We start from the raw sequence: 22,897 nt of genomic DNA, 5'->3' as shown, positions 1-22,897 counted from the left end.
ATGGAGACTTGTTCATATTTCTGCAATTTTTTTATGAGCCGAGAAAAGGATTTTTAGAATGTTCACTAACAAAATTTGTTACGTAGAAATAAGACTAAACATGATCATAATACTTGTTTTGGTCGAAAAAGTCATGCCATGAATCGATTTCCTGGCTTCTTTCAACATGATCAAAGAAGGAGCTGCTACAAGGGAAATGGAAACCAATAATCTGAAAAGACGATGAAAAGCTCGAAGGTTCGAATTGAGAAATTTGATGGAACAGATTTTGGTTTCTGAAACATGTAAATTGAAGATTGTCTGTATCAGAATAACCTCCATAAATTCCTATTAGGGGAGAAGTCAAAAACTATGAAACAGGAGGTTTGGAATTTAAAAGATCGGAAGGCACTAGGGTTGATCTGTTTGACGTTGGCGAGAAACATTGCCTTCAATATCATTAAAGAGACGACGACTGTAGGGTTGCTAACAGCTTTGGCAAACATGTATGAGAAACCATCGGTCATTAACAAGGTATACCTGATGCGTTGTTTGTTTAATTTGAAAATGTCTGAAAGTGGATCTGTCACGGATCATATTAACGAATTTAATATAATCATCGATCAATTAAGATCTGCAAAAATTAATTTTAATGATGAGATAAGAGCTCTAATTTTGTTATCCTCTCTACTTGAGTCGTGTGATACTATTGTTTCCACAATTAGCAGTTCACGTGGATTTGAGAAGTTAAAGTTTGATAAAGTCCGGGATGTTGTCATGAGTGAGAGCATTCACAAAAATGAAATAAAGGATTCATCTAGTAATACACTCAGTGTCGAGGGTAGAGGCAGGAGCAAGGGTGAAAGGAGGCCATAGTAAACATGGTCGATTGAAGTTAAAGGGGCAGGGGAAATCTCATGGCAGAAACGAGATTATCTATTGGAGCTATGGTGAAAAGAGACACTTTAAAAAGGACTGCCTTAAACCTAAGAATAAGAAAGGTCAAAAGAACAAGTCTCATGAAGATGATGATTCTGTATATTCTACAAATGACATTGGTGATGCTTTAATTCTTAGTGTGGATAGTCCGATTGACTCATGGATACTTGATTCAGGTGCATCATTCCATTCTTCTCCGAGCAGATAGTTATTCTATAATTTCAAGTCTGGAAATTATGGGAAGGTGTATCTTGCTGATAATAAAGCCTTGAAGATTGTTGGAAAGGGGGATGTATGTATCTAAACCTCAGGTGGGGGTAAGTGAAAGTTGCAGAATGTCAGATATATTTATGACTTGAAGAAGAATCTGATCTCTATTGGCCAGGTGGACAATACAGGTTACAGAATAGTATTTGGGGAGAGTTCTTGGAAAATTGTGAAAGGAGTTATAGTGATAGCATGGGGTATAAAATCTGGAACTTTATACACTACTGCAGGGTGTTCGGACATGGTTGCTGCGATTGATAGTATATTGAGCTCAAGTCTATGGTACAATAGGCTTGGACACATGAGTGAGAAGCGGATGGAGATGCTAGCTTCAAAAGGGTATATGCAAGAGTTGAAATCTGTTGATATGGATTTATGTGAGAGTTGTGTTCTGGAAAAGCAAAAACAGGTCAGTTTCACAAAGGCTATCATAGAACCAAAGGCAGAACGGTTAGAACTAGTATATACAGACATGTGGGGGCCATCTCTAGTTTCCTCTCTTGGTGGTTCGAAATACTATGTTACCTTCATTGATGACTTCAGTAGGAGGATATGTGTAACAGCCCAGAAATCGATACCCCTCTGTAACGGCCTGAACCGCTACCGGCGCTAGGATCCAGATCGACTTAAGGCCGCCGGGACCCGTAGCAAGCCAAACATACTTCCTATCACCTGGTCAAATCCCATACATGATCAAAACTTTAACATAAAAACTTAAACATCTGATGTACATCCTGAGCCTGACCTGTATGCGACATAACTAAAAACATAAAAGAACCCCCTACTAGAGTCCTCATCAAAACTCTAGCTGGGTCAACACAACATACATCAAGCCGGAGTCACATCCAATGAACCAAAACTAACCTGTGCATGCATCAAACCACAAACATAAGACCTCCACTAGGGTTCTCATCAAATACCATAGCGTGGTAAACAACACATGCCACAAGTTTAGTTCAAACACAACTCAACATCTGACATAACATACATCATGTACTAAAAAGGGACTAACCAAGTCTTAGGGCCAAGCACAGTACTAATACATAAACATAACTCTACTTTACTTTACATTACATTTCATTATCTTACAATTCATTATATCAATTTACATTACATCATGTCCACTCTAAAAGTACTACTCTATTACAAAAGCAAAACCTTAACTCTTGAGACTTCCCAATCTTCCTCAGACCTGCAACACTGGGGTTAGGGGAGAGGGGTGAGCTAAAAAGCCCAGTGAGTAGAAACAAGGAAAACAGTTCATTAATTACATGCTTTTATGAAATGCGTCACAGCACAAACAATTCACGTCACGGATTGGACATGACCTCCAAAGCTCCCTCTGTCAATACCCGGCCCCAAAGGAGCTCACATAGGACTTTCAATACATAATATGGTGCCTGGCCCTCAAAGGAGCTCACAGGACTTTCATTACATGGTGCCCGGCCCGCAAAGGAGCTCCACAGGACTTCTCTTGTCGTGACAGATCGTGGGCCATTGGGGTCGCCTTGGTCCATCCACATCAACAGTAAATAATGCAATGCGTCATAGTCGTGTAACTAATGCAATCAACCTATTACATATAAACATGATGCATGAACATGCTTTAGGCATTTGATTTCGTAAAATAAAAGATTAAGTTTAGTTCTACTCACCTCTGGCAGACGCTGGACTGACTCTGCAACTGCTAACACTAATGACCTCCTCGGTCCCTCGGGTCCGATCCTACACAGGTGGACTCGAATGAGGTTCCAAACACACTCTAAACAACTCATAAATAACTCCCTAAAAACCCCCTAAAACATCACTTAAACATGCATAGAAAATAACCATGAAAGGGCTGGACAGGGCACTTTCGGCGGCCGAAGGTCCCTTCCAGAGCCGAAAGCCATGCAAGTTCGGCGGCCGAAACCTCTCTTCAGATCAGAAAGTCAGGCACTTTCGGCGGCCGAACATCACCTTCGGCGGCCGAAAGTCTGCTCCAGATCCGAAACACAACTTTCGGGGGCAAGATTAGGCTGCCAATCCATGCATCCACAGGCAGGTTCGGCGGCCGAAACCACCTTCGGCGGCCGAACCTGAGTTCATCCAGAACTCAGCCTCTTATGCATACAAGCCTCCCAAGCCTTCCAAACACCCCCAACAAGCACCCAACCTTACAAAAACATGCATAAACCCTCAATCATGCACAAAGGAGCTTAAACAAGCTTAAACTCCAACAAAGAATATCAAAAAGCATGCATCAATAGCTTATGACCCACATAAGCCAAAACCACCAAAACTACTCAAAACCTCACTTGCTCTTTCCCAATCATGCATACACTCTCCCACATGCATAAAGGAGCATAAACTAACATAAACTCCTCAACACAACATCATTTAAACATACATAAACATACATTGGGCATAAAACCCACAAAAACCTAAACATGCATATCTACCCATACTCAACCATCAAAACATCTTTAAACTCACGTAAAACTTCATTAAAACATAAGGAAAGCAAGGATCTACACTTACCTCTTAAAGATTTAGGGGTGGTGCGATCCCTAACTCGGAGGTGTGGAGGATCCAAGCTCCAACAGTCTCCAAGTTCCCAAAACTCCTATTTAAGCTTCAAAACTTCAAAACAAGGGTAGAACTCATGAAAACTTGAGGGATGGGTAGAGAAAACATGAAAACGACCAAAGGAGTACAAAAACTCACCTGAGCTCGAGAATGGGGAGAAAACTCGCCCATTTTCGATCTGAGGGCTCTTTATAGGTGGCCTGGTCAACAACCTTCGGCAGCCTAACGTGCCCCCTAAACTCATGCATGTTCGGCGGCCGAACTTGAGGTTCAGCGGCCGAATCTTAGTTAGTTCAAACAAAGCTTTCGGAGGCCAAAAGCGCTTCCAAAACCTTCCCATGTTCGGAGGCCGAACTTCACTTTCGGTGGCCGAACTTCACTTTCGGTGGCCGAACCTGGCACATGCCTCCTTGGTCTTTTCTTTTCAAAACTCAATTCTTTTCCATTTAAAACCATAAAATCATGTGAAAATATTTTAGAAACACATTTTACCCCTCTAGAAGCCTCTGGCATCTTTAAAATTCCAGATTTCAACGGAGATTCCGCCAGAAGGTAGGGATTTCGATGCCGGAATCTAGCCGGGTATTACATTCTTCCCCCCTTTAAGAACATTCATCCCCGAATGTTCCACAAACAAACAGGCATTCATAAAACATAGCATCAAGCATACATAAATAAGCAAGCAAACAAGCAAGCAAAACCTAAAACCTCTCTCCAAAGAGAGACACAGGTACTGCTGGAGTATAAACTCCCGGGTCTTCCAAAAACTTTTCACCATCGGGACTTCCTTGTTCCTCAGCTTCTCGACTTGTGTGTCAATGATCCGCACTAGCTACTCAACATAGGTGAGACCTCCTTCGATCTCCACCCCTGGTTCTTTAAAACCTCACTTGGATCTGACACGAGCTTCCATAACATGGAACATGGGAATCCGAATGGATTCTTCTCCATAGGGAAATCACCCTAACCAAAAGAAACACCTTAGCAATACCCAACCTTCTTCTGAACTCAACACGCTTCCAAAGTGTAACAGCCCGGAAACCGGTACCCTGCCTTAACGGCTCCAAACTGTTCGGCGCTAGGATCCAGATCGGCTTAAGGCCGCCGGGACCCGTAGCAAGCCTAACATGTAACCTGTAAACCTGTTTAATCCCCATACATGATCAAAACATAAACATAAAGACTGAAACATCTGATGTAAATACCGAGCTTGACCTGTATGCAACATAACTGAAAACATAAAGAAACCCCCTTTTTCTAGAGCCCTCAAAACTCTAGCTGGGTCAACATAACATACATCAAGCTGGGATACATCCAAAGAACTAGAACCTAACCTGTGCATGCATCAAACCACAAACATAAGACCTCTACTAGGGTCCTCATCCATAACATATCGTGGTAAACAACACATGCCACAAGATTAGTTCAACACAACTCAACATCTAAAACATTACATACATCATGTATTGAACAGGGACTAACCAAGTCTTAGGGCCAAGCACATTTCTAATCCATAAACATAATTCTTGCAATGCATAACATCTTACATAAAGAATATCGAATCTTAATACATGTCCACACTAAAAGCTTACTAATCTATTACATAACCATAACCTTTACCCTTGACGTCCTCCTGGACTACTTCTAACCTGCAAAACTGGGGTTAGGGGAGAGGGGTGAGCTAAAAAGCCCAGTGAGTAGAAACAAAGAAAACAATTCATTAATTACATGCTCTCATGAAATGCGTCATATCACAAAGAAATCACATAACTGTATCTTGTCCGTCTCGGGGTTCATGCAGCTAAATATTCCCCACGGACTGTTTTTGAGAGTTTCTTTCTTTGCTAGCAACCTTTACTCTCAAGGATCAGACATGACCTCAAAAATCCCTCTGTCGGTGCCCGGCTCCCCCAAAGGAGCTCACACAGGACTTTCACATACATGACAGGGTGCCTAGTCCACAGAGAGCTCACCAGGACTTTCCTATATGTACTTGTCCGGCTCTCAAAAGACTCACCCAAGACTCAATGACAGATATGGGCTATTGAAGTCGCCTTGGTCCGAACCTCCTGAATCAACATCAAATAATGCAATGCGTCACATTCGTGAAACTAGTGCAATCATCCTATTACATATAATCATGATGCATGAGCATGCTTTAAGCATTCGATTTCGTACATAAAAGATTAGGTTTAGTTCTACTCACCTCCTGGCAGACGCTGACTGACTCTGCAACTGCTAACACTGATGGCCTCCTCGATCCTTCGGGTCCGATCCTACACAGGTGGACTCGAATGAGATGCCAAACACAATCTAACCACTCATGAACAACTCCCCAAAAACCCTCTAAAACATCACTTAAACATGCATAGAAAACACCCAAGAAACGGCTGGACAGGGCACTTTCGGCGGCACTGTAATACCCGGCTAGACTCCGGTATCGGAATTCCTACCGTCCGGTGGAATCTCGGATGTCGGAAACCTCTAGAAGGGTAAAACCATGTTTTATGAAATGTTTTTAATGTATTTTATGTTTTAAACAAAAAGGAAATTGAGTTTTTGAATGAAAAAGACCAAAGGAGGCTTTGCCAGGTTCGGCCGCCGAAAGTGAGGTTCGGCCGCCGAACATGGTGGGGTTTTGGGAGCGCTTTAGGCCTCCGAAAGCCTTGTTTGAAAGACTCAAGGTTCGGCCGCCGAACCTCATGTTCGGCCGCCGAACATGCATGAGATGTGGGGGCACGTTAGGCCGCCGAAAGGTGACAGAACCTGCCCTATAAGAGACCCCGTGACCGAAACAGGCGAGGTTTTCTCTCCCATTTCGGCCGACGGTAAGCTTTAGCCCTCCTATGATCATTTTAAGTGTTTTCCCTCAAATCCTTTAGATCTTAACAAGTTACATCTTGTTTTTGAAGAGTTTTAAAGTTTAAGCAAGTTTTGGAGCTTTGAGGTTCAAGAACTCGAATCTCCCCATCTTCGAGCTAGGATCGTTTCTCTCTCGATCTTCAAGAGGTAAGAGCCGATCTCTAGTTCTATATGTGTTTTAAGTAAGTTTTATGCAAGTTTTTGGGGTAGAAATGCATGAGTAGGCTTGATGAGTTTTTATGAAAAATCCATGGTTTAATGTGTGTTTATGTGCAATGTGGCTTGCTTGTGTGTTGTAGTTGGGGTTTAAGCTTGTTGGAGGCCCCTAGGAGTTTGTATGCTTGAGTATGATTGTTGTAGAATAGGTTTATGCATGATTGGTTGTGTAGGGGGTTGTTTTGGGCAAGAGGAACCAAGTTTCTGCCCTTTGGCAGAAACCAGGTTCGGCAGCCGAAGGTACTTTCGGCCGCCGAACCAGCGTGGGAGGCAGCTTTAGGCTGCCGAAGCCTGCCCCCGAAAGTTTGAGTTTCGGCTCTGTCCGAGACTTTCGGCCGCCGAAGGTGCCGCCGAACATGCATGAGTTTCGTCTCTGTCTGGGAGTTTCGGCCGCCGAAGGTGCCGCCGAACCTGCCTGACTTTCGGCTCTGGAGGGACTTCCGGCCGCCGAAGGTGCCGCCGAAAGTGCCCTTCCCAGCCTTTTCTTGCATGTTTTCTAGGGATGTTTTGAGGTGTTTTTAGGAAGTTTTTGGGGGTATGTTTAGAGTTATGTTCTTGTTGTTTGGTGCCTCATTTGAGTCCACCTGTGTAGGTTCGGACCCGAGGACCCGAGACCCCCGGTTGTGAGATAGTCTTTCAGAGTCCGTCGTTAAAGCTTCGGTCACCAGGTGAGTGGGATTATTCCCTAAGTTTTTAAGTAATGAATGAATGAACAAATGAATGAATCTGATAGCATACTCATGCATCATTAATGCCATGTGATGTTCAGGATGTTTGCATTAGAAATTCACGAATATGTTGCATTGCATAATTTGATGTTGATGTGGATGGTTATTGGGTGATCCATAGTCCTCTAATGTTATGTTATGATGATATGTTATGGAAGACCAGTGAGGCCCATTCTACGCCCCTGGCACTATGTAAGAGAAAGACCAGCGAGGCCCATTCTACGCCCCTGGCACTTTGGAATGTTATGATATGTATGTTATGTAAGAGAAAGACCAGCGAGGCCCATTCTACGCCCCTGGCACTTGGAGATGTGAGGACTAATGGTGACAATACCATCCTTTATGTGATTAAATGTGATGTGTTGCATTTCATGAAAGCATGTGAAGTAAAAGTTAAGTTATTTAATGTTAATAATAAAATGAATAATAATATACCTAAAAAGTGTGGAACTAAATCAAATGATAATAATAATAAAATTAAGAATAAAATACCTAAAAAGGGAGGAATTAATATCATGTTTTTACTTTTTACTCACTGGGCTTTTTAGCTCACCCCTCTCCCCTAACCCCAGTCTTGCAGGTACTGTGTAGATAGAGAAGTCAGCAAGAGTAAGAGAAGTCTCTGTAATAGCATAGAAGTGGACATGGTTTATTCATAATGTAAAAGTATGTTATGTAATGTAATGTAAGTTATATAGTGTGCTTGACTAGAGTCTGTTGTAATCCCTTGAATACATGAGATAAATGTTTTATGATGTTTATGTAACCCAAGCCTGATATATGTTATGTACCCCATTGGAGTATTTGTTGAGAACTCCAATGAGGGGTTTATGTTATGGTTATGCTTGCACAGGCTAGGCTGGGTAAAGAAATGTTTAAATGAAAGAAAAGTTTTAATTTTTATGTATGTTTTGGTTCATGTATGGGATTGAACAGGTTCACAGGATGTATGTTTGGCTTGCTACGGGTTCCGGCGGCCTTAAGCCGACCTGAATCCTAGCGCCGGTAGCGGTCCGGTTTCCGGGTCGTTACAAAATGGTATCAAAGCCCTAGGTTCATATGGTCGGACCTAGAGTGTCGGGCTCATAGATGTTATAGAAAGGTCAAGCACAATAGGAAATCATGTCCACTAGGATAGGATGTAGAGTCCTGTCTAGAATGCAAGTATGTATGCCATGAGATATGCTATGATTATGATGTGTATATGATGTGGGTTCATGTGTTTCCACATGAACCATCTGATGCTAATGTTTTGTTATCTGTGCTGTTTTTCAGTAAACAGAATGCGAGGAACTCGTCGATCAGCTAGATTGACTAGAGTACCACCGGAGGATGAGGGCACGAGCGCCCGTCCTCCAGCATTGCCAAGGGCAATGTCAAGCAGGTCCAACAGAGACAGAACAGTGAGGGACCCTAGAAGGTCCTTGGATCTGGGTAGAAGCAGATCAGTAAGGGGTACAGTTCAGGAAAGAATGTCAGTTGATGGAGAAGAAGAGATGGATGTGGAGCAGAGGAGGGACGGTAACCTTGGTGTAAACATGCCAGAAGAGGGCATGGGTGAGTCTCAGGGAGGCACTCAGGCCTCGGGGTTTGTTCTACCACCCCAGTACCCACCTTTTTCACCATACCCCGGGTATTCGATGGGAAGTACATCGGATTACCCCAGTTTTAATCATTACCCTTCTCACATGCCATACCCACCTTTCTACCCACAGTATCCACAGTACCCTATGTACCCACCTCCATCCTTCCATCCAGGCACGGCAAACCCTATCCCAGGGGATGTCGCACCACCACCACCAGCAGAACCCACAGTTCCAGAAACCCAAAGACCTCAACCTACCTCATCTAGAGGGAGCAAGGCCAAGATGACCGACTACATGAAGTTGGGTGCTCCCCAGTTTGATACAGGTGATGATCCGTTTGTGTACCTGGAGAAGGTCAAAACAATTACAGATGAGATAGGTGCTGATGACAGCAGAGCCATTCAGATGGCTGGTTTCACCCTGAAATGCAAAAAGGCCCGTGAATGGTTCAAGGGCTATGTGAAACCGAGGGTGGACAATCTTTCATGGGAGGAGTTCGCGACTGAGTTCGCAGGTTGGGCTTTCCCTGACAGTTCAAGGGAGTTGAAGATGATTGAGTTTGAACAGCTGAAACAGACAGATGAGATGGGTGTCGATGAGTACACCGATAGATTCTTAGAGTTGTTGCCGTTTGCTGGGCAACATCTGGACACAGATTCGAAGAAGTCGAGGAGGTATACCATGAGGCTCAATTCCAGGTATTCCTCTTTGATTCAGTCAGCCGATAGAGAAAGTTTCCATGCCATTATAGACATGGCCAGGAGAATGGAGGCTAGTGCCGTAATAGAGGGAAAAGTTAAACAGTCAGTGGCACAACCTTCTGGTTCTAAGACCCCAGGTGGGGGAAGGATAGATCCTTCATCCTTGAGTTCAGCTAGTAAGAAGTGGAGCAGTACCACTAAGAAACCAAAGAAGAATAAGTTCTGGAGCAAGATCAAATCAGGTCTGGGACTAGGAAGTGGCTCAAGCTCTGGTGCTGATAATGCAGTGTGTGCACGGTGTGGTAAGCTACACAGAGGGGTATGCCGTTTTGGGACAACAGCCTGCTACAGGTGTGGGCAGGAGGGACACATGTCCATGGAGTGTCCTAGAGCAGTTCCTATGGCACGGCCCCAGCAGACTACTTCGGGTAGTGTGGCACAGCCAGCAGCTTCAGCCGCGACACAGGCCAGTGGCAGAGGCCGAGGGAGAGGGTCAGCCTCTTCTTCATCAGCTTACAGAGGGGAAGGTCCGTCAGCTCCAGCACGGATCTTCACTATGACACAGCAGGAGGCAAACGCATCCAACACCGTGGTGTCAGGTAATATCATCATTGGTTGTTCAGATGCTTATGCCTTAATGGACCCGGGTGCATCCCATTCTTTTGTTTCTCCGAGAGCGGTCGAGAGGTTGGGTTTGATGGTCTCTGGGTTAGAGTGTCCCCTATGGGTTAGTGGACCCAAGTGTGACCCGTCAGTGGCGGAGTCAGTCTGCCAGTACAGTCCAATTTTCATAGAGGGAAGATGCCTATCCGCCGACCTTGTGGTTCTAGACTTGACAGATTTTGACGTCATTCTAGGGATGGATTGGCTATCTACCCATGGTGCTACCTTGGATTGCAGAGACAAGGTAGTTAAGTTCAGATGTCAGGATGGGTCAGAGGTTGTCTTTAGAGGAGACAGGGGGAGTACACCTAGAGGTTTGATATCAGCCCTACAGGCTCGTAGGCTGCTCAGGAGGGGTTGTCAGGGTTATCTAGCTCATGTGAGAGAGCTAGACAGAGATGTCAGAGAGCCCGCCTCAGTGCCTGTGGTTAGAGAGTTCTTAGATGTCTTCCCAGACGAACTGCCAGGTTTACCGCCTCCTAGGGAGATAGAGTTCGAGATAGAATTGATGCCAGGAACCAGACCGATCTCTATCCCTCCCTACAGGATGGCGCCAGCAGAGCTGAAAGAGCTTAAAGAACAGTTGCAGGAGCTGGTAGATAAGGGTTTCATCCGACCGAGTACCTCACCCTGGGGTGCTCCAGTGTTGTTCGTGAAAAAGAAGGATGGATCCCTTAGACTTTGTATCGACTACAGACAGTTGAACAAGGTCACTACCAAGAACAAGTACCCGTTGCCTAGGATCGATGATCTATTCGACCAGCTAGCAGGAGCAGGTTGTTTCTCCAAAATAGATCTGAGATCTGGGTATCATCAGCTGAGGATCAGAGATGAGGACGTGCCGAAGACAGCTTTCAGAACCAGATATGGGCACTATGAGTTCCTAGTGATGCCGTTCGGGTTAACAAACGCCCCTGCAGCATTCATGGATCTCATGAACAGAGTATTTAGCCAATACCTGGATCACTTCGTTATTGTCTTCATAGATGATATCTTAGTGTATTCCAGGAATGCAGAAGAGCATGCCCATCATCTGCGGTTGGTCTTGCAGACTTTGAGGGAACATGGCTTGTATGCCAAGTTCTCTAAATGTGAATTCTGGCTGAGGAGCATTTCGTTCTTGGGGCATGTAGTGTCAGAGAATGGTATTGAGGTGGACCCCAAGAAGACAGAAACTGTGGCTAACTGGCCTAGACCCACTTCAGTGACAGAGATTAGAAGTTTCTTGGGTTTGGCTGGTTACTACAGGAGGTTCGTTCAGGACTTCTCAAAGATAGCAGCTCCTCTGACCAGGTTAACCAGGAAGAATCAGAAATTTCTGTGGACCGACCAGTGCGAAGAGAGTTTTGAAGAACTTAAGAAGAGGTTGACTTCAGCACCAGTTTTAGCTCTGCCATCTGGTGATGAGGACTTTACAGTCTTTTGTGATGCGTCCCGTGTGGGACTGGGTTGTGTACTGATGCAGAATGAGAGGGTGATTGCTTATGCTTCTAGGCAGCTGAAGAAGCATGAGTTGAATTACCCCACACATGACCTTGAGATGGCAGCAGTAATCTTTGCACTCAAGATGTGGAGGCACTACCTCTATGGGGTAAAATGTGAGATCTTTACAGATCATAAGAGCCTGCAGCACATCCTGAGTCAAAGAGATTTGAATTTGAGACAGAGAAGATGGGTAGAACTGCTCAGTGACTACGATTGCAAAATCCAGTATCATCCGGGTAAGGCTAATGTAGTAGCTGATGCCTTAAGCCGGAAATCACTCGGCAGTCTATCCCACATCACGGCAGAACGAAGACCAGTAGTAAAGGAGTTCTACAAGCTCATCGAAGAAGGGCTACAGTTAGAGTTGTCGGGTACAGGTGCCTTGTTGGCTCAGATGAAAGTGACACCCGTGTTCCTTGAGCAAGTTGCTCAGAAACAGCATGAGGACCCCGAGTTAGTGAAGATTGCCAGGACTGTTCAGTCAGGCAATGATAGTGAGTTCAGATTCGACAGTAAAGGGATCCTCCGCTATGGGAGTCGATTATGTGTACCAGACGACATAGGGCTAAAAGGAGACATTATGAGAGAGGCTCATAATGCAAGATACAGCATTCACCCCGGAGCCACCAAGATGTATCAAGATTTGAAAAAGGTTTATTGGTGGCCAGCAATGAAGAAAGAAGTGGCACAGTTCGTGTCAGCCTGCGAAGTGTGTCAGAGGGTGAAGCTGGAACATCAGAAGCCAGCTGGAATGCTTAACCCGCTACCTATTCCAGAATGGAAATGGGAAAATATAGCTATGGACTTCGTAGTAGGGTTACCAGCGGCGTCCAACAGAGTGGACTCCATATGGGTGATTGTGGACAGACTCACCAAATCTGCTCACTTCATTCCTGTCAGGAGTGGCTATTCTGTGGACAAGTTGGCGCAGGTGTATGTGGACGAGATCGTCAGGCTGCATGGGGTTCCCGTTTCGATAGTGTCAGATAGAGGGCCCCAGTTCACCTCCAGGTTTTGGCGGAGTCTGCAGAATGCCATGGGTACTAGGTTGGATTTCAGTACTGCCTTCCACCCCCAGACTGATGGACAGTCAGAAAGGACCATCCAGACTATCGAGGATATGCTCAGAATGTGTGTGCTGGACTTTGGCGGTTCTTGGAGGCAGCATCTACCTTTGGTGGAGTTTGCCTACAATAACAGCCATCATGCTAGCATCGGGATGGCTCCATATGAAGCTTTGTACGGAAGGAAGTGCAGATCACCTGTTTGCTGGGAGGAAGTTGGAGAGAAGGCCTTGGCAGGGCCTGAGCTAGTAGAGATTACCAGCAGGGTGGTACCCATAATCAGAGAAAGAATCAAGACTGCTGCAAGCAGGCAGAAGAGTTATACAGACTACCGCAGAAGGCAGTTAGAGTTTCAGGAGGGGGATCTGGTATTGCTCAAGGTGTCTCCAATGAAGGGAGTGGTTCGCTTCGGGAAGAAAGGTAAACTAGCCCCACGATACATCGGACCCTTTGAAATCTTGCAAAAGATTGGGAATGTGTCGTACAAGCTAGATTTACCTGCTTCAATGGCAAGAATCCATCCGGTCTTCCATGTTTCGATGTTGAGGAAGTTTGTGTCAGATCCGAGCAAGGTTCTTAGTGAGCCTGATGTGGAGGTCCAAGAGGATCTCACCTATGTTGAACAGCCAGTACGGATCATAGACACGCAGATCAGAAAGTTAAGAAACAAGGAAATCCCGATGGTGAAAGTCCTGTGGAACCACCACAACTTGGAAGAGTGCACTTGGGAGACACGGGAGTCTATGCTCCAGCAGTACCCTCAGCTCTTTTAAGGTTAGATCCCTATGTGTTGATGTGCTTAGTATGTATGTTATATGTTTGCCATGTTATGTGTTGTTTGGTGAACATTCGGGGACGAATGTTCTTAAGGGGGGAAGAATGTAATACCCGGCTAGACTCCGGTATCGGAATTCCTACCGTCCGGTGGAATCTCGGATGTCGGAAACCTCTAGAAGGGTAAAACCATGTTTTATGAAATGTTTTTAATGTATTTTATGTTTTAAACAAAAAGGAAATTGAGTTTTTGAATGAAAAAGACCAAAGGAGGCTTTGCCAGGTTCGGCCGCCGAAAGTGAGGTTCGGCCGCCGAACATGGTGGGGTTTTGGGAGCGCTTTAGGCCTCCGAAAGCCTTGTTTGAAAGACTCAAGGTTCGGCCGCCGAACCTCATGTTCGGCCGCCGAACATGCATGAGATGTGGGGGCACGTTAGGCCGCCGAAAGGTGACAGAACCTGCCCTATAAGAGACCCCGTGACCGAAACAGGCGAGGTTTTCTCTCCCATTTCGGCCGACGGTAAGCTTTAGCCCTCCTATGATCATTTTAAGTGTTTTCCCTCAAATCCTTTAGATCTTAACAAGTTACATCTTGTTTTTGAAGAGTTTTAAAGTTTAAGCAAGTTTTGGAGCTTTGAGGTTCAAGAACTCGAATCTCCCCATCTTCGAGCTAGGATCGTTTCTCTCTCGATCTTCAAGAGGTAAGAGCCGATCTCTAGTTCTATATGTGTTTTAAGTAAGTTTTATGCAAGTTTTTGGGGTAGAAATGCATGAGTAGGCTCGATGAGTTTTTATGAAAAATCCATGGTTTAATGTGTGTTTATGTGCAATGTGGCTTGCTTGTGTGTTGTAGTTGGGGTTTAAGCTTGTTGGAGGCCCCTAGGAGTTTGTATGCTTGAGTATGATTGTTGTAGAATAGGTTTATGCATGATTGGTTGTGTAGGGGGTTGTTTTGGGCAAGAGGAACCAAGTTTCTGCCCTTTGGCAGAAACCAGGTTCGGCAGCCGAAGGTACTTTCGGCCGCCGAACCAGCGTGGGAGGCAGCTTTAGGCTGCCGAAGCCTGCCCCCGAAAGTTTGAGTTTCGGCTCTGTCCGAGACTTTCGGCCGCCGAAGGTGCCGCCGAACATGCATGAGTTTCGTCTCTGTCTGGGAGTTTCGGCCGCCGAAGGTGCCGCCGAACCTGCCTGACTTTCGGCTCTGGAGGGACTTCCGGCCGCCGAAGGTGCCGCCGAAAGTGCCCTTCCCAGCCTTTTCTTGCATGTTTTCTAGGGATGTTTTGAGGTGTTTTTAGGAAGTTTTTGGGGGTATGTTTAGAGTTATGTTCTTGTTGTTTGGTGCCTCATTTGAGTCCACCTGTGTAGGTTCGGACCCGAGGACCCGAGACCCCCGGTTGTGAGATAGTCTTTCAGAGTCCGTCGTTAAAGCTTCGGTCACCAGGTGAGTGGGATTATTCCCTAAGTTTTTAAGTAATGAATGAATGAACAAATGAATGAATCTGATAGCATACTCATGCATCATTAATGCCATGTGATGTTCAGGATGTTTGCATTAGAAATTCACGAATATGTTGCATTGCATAATTTGATGTTGATGTGGATGGTTATTGGGTGATCCATAGTCCTCTAATGTTATGTTATGATGATATGTTATGGAAGACCAGTGAGGCCCATTCTACGCCCCTGGCACTATGTAAGAGAAAGACCAGCGAGGCCCATTCTACGCCCCTGGCACTTTGGAATGTTATGATATGTATGTTATGTAAGAGAAAGACCAGCGAGGCCCATTCTACGCCCCTGGCACTTGGAGATGTGAGGACTAATGGTGACAATACCATCCTTTATGTGATTAAATGTGATGTGTTGCATTTCATGAAAGCATGTGAAGTAAAAGTTAAGTTATTTAATGTTAATAATAAAATGAATAATAATATACCTAAAAAGTGTGGAACTAAATCAAATGATAATAATAATAAAATTAAGAATAAAATACCTAAAAAGGGAGGAATTAATATCATGTTTTTACTTTTTACTCACTGGGCTTTTTAGCTCACCCCTCTCCCCTAACCCCAGTCTTGCAGGTACTGTGTAGATAGAGAAGTCAGCAAGAGTAAGAGAAGTCTCTGTAATAGCATAGAAGTGGACATGGTTTATTCATAATGTAAAAGTATGTTATGTAATGTAATGTAAGTTATATAGTGTGCTTGACTAGAGTCTGTTGTAATCCCTTGAATACATGAGATAAATGTTTTATGATGTTTATGTAACCCAAGCCTGATATATGTTATGTACCCCATTGGAGTATTTGTTGAGAACTCCAATGAGGGGTTTATGTTATGGTTATGCTTGCACAGGCTAGGCTGGGTAAAGAAATGTTTAAATGAAAGAAAAGTTTTAATTTTTATGTATGTTTTGGTTCATGTATGGGATTGAACAGGTTCACAGGATGTATGTTTGGCTTGCTACGGGTTCCGGCGGCCTTAAGCCGACCTGAATCCTAGCGCCGGTAGCGGTCCGGTTTCCGGGTCGTTACAGGCACCTTCGGCGGCCGAAAGTCCCTTCCAGAGACGAAACTCGGGTAAGTTCGGCGGCAGGTTCGGCGGCCGAAACCTCTGGACAGAAACGAAAGTCCCTCCTTCGGGGGCACGTTCGGCAGCCGAAAGACTGCCTCCCATGCAGGTTCGGCGGCCGAAACTCCTTTCGGCGGCCGAACCTGGTCCCCTCTGGACGACAGGTCCGATTCTGCCAAGCCAAAAACCAAACTCAAATACACCCAAATCCTTACATACTCTCTCCCAATCATGCATACTCACTCCCACATGCATCAACTAGCTTAAACCTCAACAATACATCATATAAACATACATACAACATACATTGGCACAAAACCCACATAAACCTTAAACATGCATTTCTATCCAAACTCAACCATCAAACTCTATAAAACTTACTTAAAACTTCATTAAACATAAGGGAAAGCAAGGATCTACACTAACCTCTTGGAGATCGAGGGTTGGTGTGACCCGAACCTTGGAGATGTGGAGAAAACTAGCTCCGGGGTCTCCAAGCTCCAAATCCTTGATCCAAGCTTAAAACTCTTTAAAACCAAGAATAAAACTCATGAAAACCATAGAAGATTGAAGGAAAACATGAAATCGACCAAGGGAGAACATGAACACACCTGGGCACGAGAATGGGGAGAAACTCGCCCATTTTCGGTCTGAGAGCCTTTTATAGGCGACCGGCTGAGCCACATTCGGCGGCCAAACCAGCACCCTAAAGTCCCCCATGTTCGGCGGCCGAACTTGAGGTTCGGCAGCCGAACCTGGTTTCTGCCCATCTCAACTTTCGGAAGCCAAAAGTCCATCCGAAACCTTCTCATGTTCGGCGGCCGAACGTCATCTTCGGCGGCCGAACCTGGGTTCTTCCTCCTTGGCCTTTTCTCTTCAAAACTCAAATCCTTTTCATTTAAAACCATGAAATCAGTAAAAACATTTTAGAAAAACACATTTTACCCCTCTAGAAGCCTCTGGCTTCTTCAGAAAACCCTAGGTTCCAACGGAAATTCCGCCGGAAGGTAGAGGTTCCGATGCCGGAATCTAGCCGGGTATTACACAAAGCGCTACTCTGATCCTTACTCTTCTCTCCTCTTCTCTACTAAACTGACTTCTTCTCTAACTCTCAACAGGTAAGAGATACCTGCTCTTGGTAGCGACCTTGTCCGACTGCCTAAAGTCGACACAGGGTCTCAAGGATCCATCCTCCTTTTCCCACAACAACACTGGAGCAATCCAGGGTGAGGTACTAGGTCGGATAAAACCTTTGTCTACCAAGCTCTCGCAACAGATCTAACAACTCTGCAGGTGCCATCCTGTAAGGAAAGATAGAAATGGTTCTGGTACCAAGTACCACTTCCGTCCCCAACTCTATCGCCCTAACTGATGGTAAACCTGATAGCCCGCCTGGGAAAACTTCTAAGACTCTCTCTAACAACTGGCACTGAGGCTGGTTCCCCGACCTGACTACTAAACTCTCAACAAGAACTCGAACCCTCTGACAACCCCTCCTACGCACCCTACGAACCTGACAGGCTGACATCAAACCTCTAGGCATCCCTACTGTGTCCCCTCAGAAGACTACCTCTGACCCATCCTGTCCTCTGAACCTGACTACCTTGTCTCTGCAGACCAAGATAGTACCACGAGTAGAAAAACCAAATCCATCCCTCGATTGACGTCCAGACAGTCAAGTCTAGGACCTCAAAGTCGAGTGGAAGGCATCTACCCTCAACTGACACAGAACTGGACCGGCAGACTGACTCTGCCATAGATGGATCACACGTGAGTCCACTGACCCAAAGAGAACACTCTAGCCCAGAAGCTATCAACTCAACCTCTCGACGGCTCCTAGAGCAACTAAAGAAAGAAAAGCACTAGGGTCCACAAACACATACACATCAGAACAATCAAAAGTGAGCATACCTGGCACCACTGTGTTCGATGTGTTTGTCTCCTGCTGAGATTGGGTGAAGATCCGAGCTGGAGCTAACAGACCTTCTCCACGGGAACCTACTGAAGAAGAGGCCAACCCTCTTCCTCTGCCTTGACCACTGACCTGGAACATGGCTGGAGCTACTGGCTGAGCCGCTCCACCTGAAGTTGCCCGCTGAGACTGAGCCGTCCAGGGCGCAGTGGGACACTCACGTGCTATGTGCCCCTCCTGTTCGCACCTATAACATGCTGTTGTCCCCGCCAGACAGACTCCCTTATGCGGCCTACCGCACCTCAAGTATCTTGAACTGCCTGAGCCAGAACTCGAGCCACCACCAAAACCCAGACTAGCCTTCAAATTCTTCCAGAACTTCTTCCTCTTCCCCCTCAGGGTTCTGCCCCACTTCTTATTTTTCGTGGAGGCTGTACTCAGAGTGGGGGGATCAATCCCTCCTGAACTTGAAATTCTGGAATCCTGAGTCTGAGCATCCTCCTGAGAATCTCCCATGCCTTCCTCTGGCACTCTGATTCCCAAACTGATATCTCTTCTCTGAACATCCATCTCCACTTCCCTCATACTAGCTGACATCCTTCTTGGAGCCATTCCTTCTCTGCTCACATCAAAAGACCTTCCAGGGTCCCTTGATGTTCCCCATCTGCTGACTCCCCACGACTGCGCTCTTGGCAGAGCAGGGGGAAAGGTATCCGTACCTTCCCTCTCAGATGGAATTCCAGTCGATTCCACAGATCGACGAGCACCTCGCATCCTAGCTCCTCTGAAGAACAACACACACAAGCATGCAAACAATCATTAGCATTATACGGTTCATATGAAAACACATGAACCTACAACAAACATAGCATACATAGCATAACATCATGGCATTTCACATCATTATCATACAAGACAGGACTCTACATCCTATCCTAGTGGACATGATTTTTCCTATTATGCTTGCCCTTCTATGACCTCTAAACCAACCTCTTTCCGATGTGGGATATCTCTAATCCGTGAGCATCTTTGCTCAACACACCGTACTGATGAGGCCCAAAGCTCTGATACCACTCTATAACAGTCCGGAAACCGATACCCCTCTGTAACGGCCCGAACCGCTACCGGCGCTAGGATCCAGATCAGCTTAAGGCCGCCGGGACCCGTAGCAAGCCAAACATACTTCCTATCACCTGGTCAAATCCCATATATGATCAAAACTTTAACATAAAAACTTAAACATCTGATGTACATCCTGAGCCTGACCTGTATGCGACATAACTGAAAACATAAAAGAACCCCCTACTAGAGTCCTCATCAAAACTCTAGCTGGATCAACACAACATACATCAAGCCGGAGTCACATCCAATGAACCAAAACTAACCTGTGCATGCATCAAACCACAAACATAAGACCTCCACTAGGGTCCTCATCAAATACCATAGCGTGGTAAACAACACATGCCACAAGTTTAGTTCAAACACAACTCAACATCTGACATAACATACATCATGTACTAAAAAGGGACTAACCAAGTCTTAGGGCCAAGCACAGTACTAATACATAAACATAACTCTACTTTACTTTACATTACATTTCATTATCTTACAATTCATTATATCAATTTACATTACATCATGTCCACTCTAAAAGTACTACTCTATTACAAAAGCAAAACCTTAACTCTTGAGACTTCCCAATCTTCCTCAGACCTGTAACACTAGGGTTAGGAAAGAGGGGTGAGCTAAAAAGCCCAGTGAGTAGAAACAAGGAAAACAGTTCATTAATTACATGCTTTTATGAAATGCGTCACAGCACAAACAATTCACGTCACGGATTGGACATGACCTCCAAAGCTCCCTCTGCCAATGCCCGGCCCCAAAGGAGCTCACATAGGACTTTCAATACATAACATAGTGCCTGGCCCTCAAAGGAGCTCACAGGACTTTCATTACATGGTGCCCGGCCCGCAAAGGAGCTCCACAGGACTTCTCTTATCGTGAAGATCGTGGGCCATTGGGGTCGCCTTGGTCCATCCACATCAACAGTAAATAATGCAATGCGTCATAGTCGTGTAACTAATGCAATCAACCTATTACATATAAACATGATGCATGAACATGCTTTAGGCATTTGATTTCGTAAAATAAAAGATTAAGTTTAGTTCTACTCACCTCTGGAAGACGCTGGATTGACTCTGCAACTGCTAACACTGATGGCCTCCTCGGTCCCTCAGGTCCGATCCTACACAGGTGGACTCGAATGAGGTGCCAAACACACTCTAAACAACTCATAAACAACTCCCCAAAAACCCCCTAAAACATCACTTAAACATGCATAGAAAATAACCATGAAAGGGATGGACAAGGCACTTTCGGCGGCCGAAGGTCCCTTCCAGAGCCGAAAGCCATGCAGGTTCGGCGGCAGGTTCGGCGGCCGAAGCCTCTCTCTAGATCCGAAAGTCAGGCACTTTCGGCGGCCGAACATCACCTTCGGCGGCCGAAAGTCTGCTCCAGATCCGAAACACAACTTTCGGGGGTAAGGTTAGGCGGCCAATCCATGCATCCACAGGTAGGTTCGGCGGCCGAACCTGAGTTCATCCAGAACTCAGCCTCTTATGCATACAAGCCTCCCAAGCCTTCCAAACACCCCAAACAAGCACCCAACCTTACAAAAACATGCATAAACCCTCAATCATGCACAAAGGAGCTTAAACAAGCTTAAACTCCAACAAAGAACATCAAAAAGCATGCATCAATAGCTTATGACCCACATAAGCCAAAACCACCAAAACTACTCAAAACCTCACTTGCTCTTTCCCAATCATGCATACACTCTCCCACATGCATAAAGGAGCATAAACTAACATAAACTCCTCAACACAACATCATTTAAACATACATAAACATACATTGGGCATAAAACCCACAAAAACCTAAACATGCATATCTACCCATACTCAACCATCAAAACATCTTTAAACTCACGTAAAACTTCATTAAAACACAGGAAAGCAAGGATCTACACTTACCTCTTGAAGATCAAGGGGTGGTGCGATCCCTAACTCGGAGGTGTGGAGGATCCAAGCTCCAACAGTCTCCAAGTTCCCAAAACTCCTATTTAAGCTTCAAAACTTCAAAACAAGGGTAGAACTCATGAAAACTAGAGGGATGGGTAGAGAAAACATGAAAATGATTGAAGGAGTACAAAAACTCACCTGAGCTCGAAAATGGGGAGAAAACTCACCCATTTCCGATCTGAGGGCTCTTTATAGGTGGCCTGGTCAACAACCTTCGGCAGCCTAACGTGCCCCCTAAACTCATGCATGTTCGGCGGCCGAACTTGAGGTTTGGCAGCCGAACCTTGGTTAGTTCAAACAAAGCTTTTGGAGGCCAAAAGCGCTTCCAAAACCTTCCCATGTTCGGCGGCCGAACCTGGTACATGCCTCCTTGGTCTTTTCTTTTCAAAACTCAATTCTTTTCCATTTAAAACCATAAAATCATGTGAAAATATTTTAGAAACACATTTTACCCCTCTAGAAGCCTCTGGCATCTTCAAAATTCCAGATTTTAACGGAGATTCCGCCGGAAGGTAGGGATTCCGATGCCGGAATCTAGCCGGGTATTACAATATGGGTTTACTTTCTGAAACACAAATCAGATGTGTTTGTCACTTTTAAGAGATGGAAGGCTGAAGTTGAAAATCAGACTGGGTTGAAGATCAAATACCTAAGGTCTGATAATGGAGGCGAGTATAATTCTACAGAATTCAAGAAGTTCTGTGCTGATGAGGAAATTAGGTGCACCAAGATAGTTCTTGGCAAGGTAAGACAGAATGAGATTGTTGAAAGGATGAACAGAACGTTGAATGAGCGAGCAAGAAGCATGATGCTACATGTTAGGCTGCTAAAAATGTTTTGGGCAGATATAGTGAGCACAATAACATATTTAATAAATAGAGGACCTTCAGTTCCTTTGGGTTTTAAGATTCTAGAAGAAGTTTCGTCGGGTAAAGAGCTTAAGTTTATTTATCTGCGGACTTTTGGGTGTGCTGCCTATGTTCGCATTGATCCAGAAAAGAGAGACAAGCTTGATGCAAAGGCTTTGAAGTGTTAGTTCATTGGGTATGGTTCAGATTAGTTTGGGTACAGATTTTAGGATGACAAAAATAGGAAGATCTTGAGACACTGTGATGTGACATTTGATGAGAATATCCTATATAAAGACAAATTTGGGGTGCGATCTAAAGATGCAGAAGAAGTGGGAGCTCAAGTTGAGTTGTAGGAAATTTCACCTAGTGATGTTGTAGTAAGACCACAGGAGAATCCAAAAAATACTATTGCAGAATCAGAACAGCAACCAGCCACACCTGCACCAGTGTTGAGGAGATCTACTAGGGCTACCAAGTCATCAGAAAGGTATTCACCTTTCCTGTATTATTTGTTGTTGACTGATGGAGGGGAATCAGAATCCTTTGATGAGGATTTGCAGGTGAAGGATTCAATTAAGTGGGAGCAAGCCATGGATGATGAGATATGGTCACTTGAGAAGAATGACACTTGGAAATTAACTGAGTTGCCTGCATAG

General features: G+C 45.0%; 1 protein-coding gene across 1 annotated transcript; it reads left to right on the top strand.

Moving 5' to 3' along the window:
- The first annotated feature begins 351 nt into the window (after window positions 1–351).
- LOC122724381 (retrovirus-related Pol polyprotein from transposon TNT 1-94) lies at window positions 352–22,897 on the top strand. The gene is made up of 6 exons (XM_043959115.1): window positions 352–838; window positions 1,057–1,094; window positions 1,163–1,210; window positions 1,304–1,741; window positions 21,992–22,421; window positions 22,620–22,897. Exons 1-6 carry the CDS (start codon window positions 352–354, stop codon window positions 22,895–22,897), a joined length of 1,719 nt encoding a protein of 572 aa, XP_043815050.1.

Source organism: Manihot esculenta, chromosome 8 (assembly GCF_001659605.2).
Source record: "Manihot esculenta cultivar AM560-2 chromosome 8, M.esculenta_v8, whole genome shotgun sequence".
In the NCBI taxonomy this organism is placed as follows: domain Eukaryota; kingdom Viridiplantae; phylum Streptophyta; class Magnoliopsida; order Malpighiales; family Euphorbiaceae; genus Manihot; species Manihot esculenta.
The sequence above is the reverse complement of the archived record's forward strand: the minus strand, read 5'-3'. Positions and strand labels throughout refer to the sequence as shown.

Coding starts and splice junctions, on each gene's coding strand:
- LOC122724381 (XM_043959115.1), top strand. CDS start 352: ATGAAACAGGAGGTTTGGAATTTAAAAGATCGGAAGGCACTAGGGTTG. Junction 1,211..1,303: donor AGATTGTTGGAAAGGGGGAT/GTATGTATCTAA, acceptor TCTATTGGCCAG/GTGGACAATACAGGTTACAG. Junction 1,742..21,991: donor ACTTCAGTAGGAGGATATGT/GTAACAGCCCAG, acceptor GTCACTTTTAAG/AGATGGAAGGCTGAAGTTGA.